Source organism: Leptonychotes weddellii, chromosome 2, assembly GCF_054177405.1.
Source record: "Leptonychotes weddellii isolate Sample4059 chromosome 2, ASM5417740v2, whole genome shotgun sequence".
Classification (NCBI taxonomy): Eukaryota; Metazoa; Chordata; class Mammalia; order Carnivora; family Phocidae; genus Leptonychotes; species Leptonychotes weddellii.
Genome location: NC_138370.1, coordinates 138,926,237 through 138,932,778, shown reverse-complemented (window position 1 = coordinate 138,932,778; position 6,542 = coordinate 138,926,237). Strand labels below are relative to the sequence as shown.

The 6,542-nt window shown below is 41.4% G+C and overlaps 1 protein-coding gene across 1 annotated transcript in view; it reads right to left on the bottom strand.

Annotated features, from left to right (window-relative positions):
• The window catches only part of KDR (kinase insert domain receptor), a 44,699-nt gene that overhangs the window by 8,111 nt on the left and 30,046 nt on the right, over nucleotides 1-6,542 (bottom strand). The window contains exons 22-27 of the mRNA XM_081812366.1: nucleotides 5,630-5,727; nucleotides 3,339-3,461; nucleotides 3,076-3,187; nucleotides 2,630-2,729; nucleotides 2,122-2,227; nucleotides 715-866 (exon numbers count right to left, since the gene is read on the bottom strand). Of these exons, the coding sequence (XP_081668492.1) occupies nucleotides 715-866; nucleotides 2,122-2,227; nucleotides 2,630-2,729; nucleotides 3,076-3,187; nucleotides 3,339-3,461; nucleotides 5,630-5,727 (691 nt within the window). The remainder of the gene's footprint in view (nucleotides 1-714; nucleotides 867-2,121; nucleotides 2,228-2,629; nucleotides 2,730-3,075; nucleotides 3,188-3,338; nucleotides 3,462-5,629; nucleotides 5,728-6,542) is intronic.

Below are 6,542 nucleotides of genomic sequence, written 5' to 3'. Positions count from 1 at the left end.
CGGCAGTTACAGGAGGAAAACACCCAAAAGAGTGGGGGGAGGGGAACAAAGGCTTAGTAAAAGGCTATTTTAATATCATATTGTAGACACTGTATCAACTCTTTCCTCAGGCACAGGTGCTGGGAGAGAGAAAAAAGAAAGCTGCCTTCAGAACCCCTTTACAAATCAGGAGAGGACCGCAGTGCATGTGTTTTAAGTAAGTCCAGAAGTCCCATTATGCAAATGAAATGCTGAAAATCAGACTAGGGAGGGGCTTCCGAAGATGTGCTGTCCAGTCCAATTCAGGACACATCCCCATGGCACACTGCATCCTGGCCAGGGAGACATGTGTGTTCTCATATATGCATAAAACTCTTCCTTCCTGAATCTTTCCTAAGCCATTTAATTCACATTAATAAAAGAGTACATGGGGATAATTTAAATACAGATGTCTATATAAAATTGGTCTCTTTTTCTGGAGATTAACAAACTGTGGCATTCCAGCTATTTGCAGCTGCAGGGCTTAGAATTCTAAAGAAACAGCTATGGCAGCAATGTGGACTACAGATGGGAACCAACTCACCTACCCCAGCCCTCTTCAAGGAGCACTTCCCTTGACAGCAGTCTCAGGGCTAAGGTTAAATGTGGAAGTGAGATGCAGCCTTCCTTCCACCCCCTCCCCAAATGACCTTGAAGTGCCCCCGTCCCCCTGGGGATGTTGACCATATACAGTACCTGATTCCTGCTGTGTTGTCATAATGGAATTTGGGGTCACACACTTCCTCTTCCTCCATACAGGAAACAGGTGAGGTAGGCAGGGAGAGTCCAGAATCCTCTTCCATGCTCAAAGTCTCTGATATCGGGAGAACAATGTAGTCTTTGCCATCCTGAAACAACAAACATGGAGTTCTATTGCTATGGCTCCAGCCCCTCAAGAGCCTTTTCATGAGAAACAAAGGCCATGGGGTCTGTCGCTTTCATATCTGAGTGCAGAACTTAAAGACAACATTAAAAATGGTTTATCAAAAACAAAAGGGCCCTTGAGAGGGATATGTATATATGAAAGTAAGTTAAAGGAGTTCATATAAAAACAAGAGGAGTAAGGGGACCGCAGAGAACTGTGGTCACGAGGAAGACAAAGCAGGCTGTGGCCAGTGATGTGGCAACAGAACACGGAGGGCTGAGGAATCATTTCTTCACAAAGCCCCACCTACAAGAGCCAAGTCTTTTAAAGGGTATGTCACCCAGTGTTAGCTTCTACACGTCCAGGCAATGGAAAAGCTGATGCCAGTCTAGAGAAAAGCAATAAATGTGCAGGAAAATGGGTCTTCTGAGAAAAGGTCGCACAATTTAACATTACTTCATCAAGAGAAAGAGAGAAAGGGCAATGTGATACCTTTAAATGTCTGAAAGGCTTACTGATAAAAACAGATTTGACCCATTGTTCCCCACCTGTTCCAAAGAAAAGCAAGAGGAAATTGGCTTCCATTCATGGTATTAAGAGGCCCTTGACTGGAGATTAAATAACTTGCTAATGGTAAAGGTTACAGTTCTAAAATCCTCCAGTGGAAGTTATGGGGGTCTGGGATTTTACTGAGGAAAAAGCCATCTATTTTGCAGGGTTCAGATATGGGTTTGCCTATACAGTGTATTAAAAATTCCTTGAAATTCTGTTCATTGTTGATATTCTGTGGACCAATGCATTTTTATTTTTTTATTTTTTTAAAGATTTTATTTATTTATTTGACAGAGAGAGAGATAGTGAGAGAGGGAATACAAGCAGAGGGACTGGGAGAGGGAGAAGCAGGCCTCCCACCAAGCAGGGAGCCTGATGCGGGGCTGGATCCCAGGACCCTGGGACCATGACCTGAGCCAAAGGCAGATGCTTAATGACTGAGCCACCCAGGCACCCCCAACTCATTTTTATTGATTGATTGATTAATTTCACTTCAGAAGAGTATCTGAAGACAAGAAAAAGATATTATCAGGAGGAATGAGTGGTTAGGATCTCATCTGTCTAAACAGGGAGTTATAGCTTTTAAAAAAGCATTATTGCTCAGCTCTGTAAGAATATGGTGGCTATGAGAAGGTCTAAGGAAGAGAGGAGGCCTTGGATATACTTCTTGGATGGAGGTCACAAACCTGCTGAGCATTAGCTTGTAACAGATTTCCCAAGTGTTCCACCAGCTCTGAAAACGTGGGTCTCTGATTGGGCTCCCCGTGCCAGCAGTCAAGCATGGTCTGGTATCTAGAGAAGCAAAACACTAATGTCATTAACTGTCTCCTTCTTCCTCATCTGATGCTGAAAACAAGCACTTGAGTGAGTAAACATTTATGAAAAGTCCACCATGAGCCCAGACACTAAATAGTAATTCAACACCGTATAAAACACAGAGCCCTACACTTGGAGCATCAAGTATGTACGGGAAATGTTATAAACTGATATCTAATAAAAACTAACTCGTGAGTATAGATAAAGTGCTGTTGTTTCCAGAAGAGATGACTCTCTGCTTGAGATTATCAAGGAAGACTTCCAGGGAGAAGCAGGATACAGATGGGGCCATGAAAGAGGTCTGTATCATGAAAAGTCTTCTGGGCATGGGGAGTTTTTGTGAGCAAAGAAAGGATAGGAAGATGTGTTCAGTCTTACATTTCTGGTGTGGCATAATCAGGGGCCCTCATTCTAGTGCCTTCTTTTAATCGCCTACAGAATTCCTCATCAATCTTTACTCCAGGATATGGAGAAGCACCTAGAATAAAACAGGAATGGGACATTATCTGATTTGATTTTTTTCTTATAGAAAACCGTGATTCTTGAACATCTTCCCAAATACATTCATACATACATATATATGTATATTTATATATTTTTTGTATATTCGTATATGTATGTGTGTGTATATATATGTGTGTGTGTGTGTGTATATATATATATATATATATATATATTTTTTTTTTTTTTTAACTATCCAAAGCTTCCAAGTAACTTTCACCAGATCAAGGTGGAACACAGGAGAGGAAAAGGTGCACTGGGGCCACTGACTTCTATCATCCTCTTTGGAGTATGGATGGAGGAACAAAAAGCAAGTGACTTACCTAAGGAAAATATTTCCCAGAGCAAGACACCGAAAGACCACACATCACTCTGAATTGTGTACACTCTGTCAAAAATTGTTTCTGGGGCCATCCATTTCAAAGGGAGGCGAGCCTAAGAGGGTAGAAGACAAGGAATCAGAACCCAACTTAGCACATATCTGAAGAAAACATTTCCTTTGTTCCCAAAGAAGGTCCCGAAGCTTGCAAAGAGGAATTTGGATCCTGCAACTTAACAGAGCACTGGGCTCATCTTTGAAACTTACATCTCCTTTTCTGACATAATCTGGGTCTTTATAAATATCCCGGGCCAAGCCAAAGTCACAGATTTTAACCACGTTCTTCTCCGACAAGAGGATGTTGCGTGCGGCCAGGTCCCTGTGGATACACTGCAAAAAGAACCGTGTGTACGTTAGGTCACGGCGCAGCTGATGTCTTCTGCATCTGTTGTGACCTCATGCTTAAAAAAGCCCCACATCAGAAAACCAACTGATTAACAAGCACTGGGCTAATATCTTTCATCAACACTTTAAGAAAGAAGTCTGACTTTTGTTGAGACACACATCTGCTTATCCCATAAAGAGTCCCAGATTTTGGAGTTAAATAATTAAGTTATAGTATGATGATGGAGTCGTAAATAGACTTCTCTTGGACACAATTAAGAATGTGTTTCTGGTCACATCCACATATCCCTTTCGCCTGGCACCATATACGGTTAAAACCTGTTATTCTAAGGAGGCCCTAGAATGCCCTCCTATTCTGAATGAATGCTCAGAAATCAGGAACAATGGGCTCTCCTTGGTTTGGTGCCTTTGGTTGGTTTCTCGGTTCCATATGGAACTGAAAATGACCGGCTCTGATAAACCATCCCCCGTGGGGCTCATCCTGTTTCAAAGTGTTGGATTATCATAAAGGTCTATGAAAGAGATTTCAGCTTCTCACGGGTCAAGTTGATTCTCTGGTGCCCTAAAAAAGGAAAACCTAATTCCCCCTGCTTTCTCTCCACTCTTTTCTGGTCCTCAGTTTCTCTCGTCTAGATATTCCCCATCCTCATTTAACTTCCTACTACTGAGCAGCTTTAGCTTCACCTGGTAGATTTGTAAGGGAATAAAAGTCTGGGGAACATTTATAAATGAATGAAGGGCTCAGAGGAGAATTCTGAAGCCAGGGCAGGAGTGATCCCGGGAACCAGGCATGGCTGACCACCCCACACCCTTGTCTCTGTGCAGCACTTCCTTCTGAAAGAGGCATATTCAAAAGCATTCTGTCAAGCATGACTGAGCAAGACAGGAGACTCCAAAAACTAGATAGTCCTCTCTACTTTTCCCCCAATCAAAGAGCTTCCTTTTTCAGCCCAACAACCAGGTAGTCTTCAAGACACCAGCTGGTAGATGCAAGGGAACTTGACGGTCCCCACCCCATTCCCTTCCCAGTCGAAAGATACCCTGACTAAACAGCAGGCTCTGGCCTTTAAAAATAATAATAAAATATTATTTTCTTCTTGGGAGAAAGGAGACAAGAGCTCCCGGACAGAAACTTTCGCGATCCTGAGGCTCTGAAAGCTGTGACAAGGTTTAAGCTTCAGAAAAAGAAATGGGTTAGAGATTTCACTCTAATTTAGAAAAGCAAAAATGTTAAGTCTTTCTTCCCCACCCCACCCCAGGAGGGTGCAGCCAATGCATTCTGTCAACTGATCATTTTTCCTAAAACTTAATTTGAATTTTCCTTGCTTAATATAAAACCATCCGTTCTACCCTTTCCAGAGGGGTGACTTCAACCGACCCCGCTCCCGCCGTGGTGTTTACAGCCTCTGGAATATTTGTAACTTGTCACGTCCCCACCTCAGCCTTTGTTTGGCCTACTTTTCTAATTTTAGCTTTTATAATCGCTCTCATCTGAAGCCTGTCCTTCCTGCTTTCTAATTATACCACTAACAAATACTTTTTGATGGATGGTGATGAATGTAAAATAAATTAAAAATAGACTCTCTCATGCCAAGATATCTGCAAGGCTCAGTCCCTCACCTTTTCCAGGTCGCTGCTCAGATGTCACATTCTTATAAAGCCTTCCCTGTTCACTCTGTTTAAAATTGATGTACACAAACACAGAAGCATATGCACACACAAACACAGCACTCTTGTATACTCTCTAACCCTTTCCTGCTTATTTTTCCCCATAGTGCTTATTTCCCTTCCAACCTACTATGTATTTGACCTGTTTATATTGTTCACCACTTGTTTTACCCAATAGGATGTAAACTCCATGAAGGAGGAGAGTTTTGCCTGTTAGTTCACACAGTATCCTTACTGCTTAGAAGACTGCCTGCACTTCATAGATGGTCGATAAATATTTATCACATGAGTTAGTTAATTTCATGAAATCCTTACACCTCCTTAAATTAGCAGACACGGGGTCTCTCCAACAGAACTCTTCGAATAGTCCCAGCAGTGGAGAACAAATTACAGTCCCTAACCAAACTCCAGTGGCTGGCACTGGAAATCTTACTTCCAGATCTGTGATCTGAATGATACTTCAGGTCCCCCCTGAGCTGTCTTACCTTCCGTGATGCCAAAAACTCCATGCCCTTAGCCACTTGGAAGCTGTAACAGATGAGATGCTCCAAGGTCAGGAAGTTCTTGTACAGATCTTCAGAAACTGTCAGAAGATGTAGGAGGACAGAGATCAGTATTGCCACCAAAAACTATTTGTTCCTAAGTTTGTTAGAGTAATCTTCATCTTAACACTTGGGAGTTAAACTTCTGGAAATAGAAGCAGAGAGAAAAATGCCTGTATCTTCTATAAATTTGCTGAATCCCGGTATTATTAGCTTTCATCATACCCCTTAGCAGGAAAAAAAAAAAAAAATGTTGGTTTTTTTTTTTCCATCTTAGTCAAATTGAACTAGCAAATCCAGGAGGCAGAAGGGAGCTACATTTGGCAGAGATGGCAAGGAGAGAAAGAGGACTTTTTTAAGTTTGCTGTTTTAAACTGTTGTTTTTTTGTCCATGTACCCAGAGGGATAAACAATAGTTTCATATCAAGAACTCTAAAAATAAAACAACAATATTCAGGGTCATTGAATCTTTTCTCTCCAGGCTTTGTCCTGGGACAAAGGCCAAAGGTCAAATTATAATCTACAACAGATAACCAAAAATACCAGAAATATATTTACTTCTCTCATTTTCAAGCTGAGAAAGTGCTGTAAACACATTAAAACAGGCCTGAGAGGATGCTTTTTTCCCTTCAAGGATATGAATGAGAGGTGACAGGAACATTGAGAAAAAGATGGTTTTACGTAAATTGGTGGTATTTATTTCCGTGCAACTGGTACAAATAAACACTAAGACATTAATGGGTGTTTCAACATGATCTCTTAACTTTGGTCAGATAAGATAAGACATGGCTTCTCTCCTAGAGACAAATACCAGAGTAAATGAAAACTCACTTGTAATAATAACCTTGTAAGTATT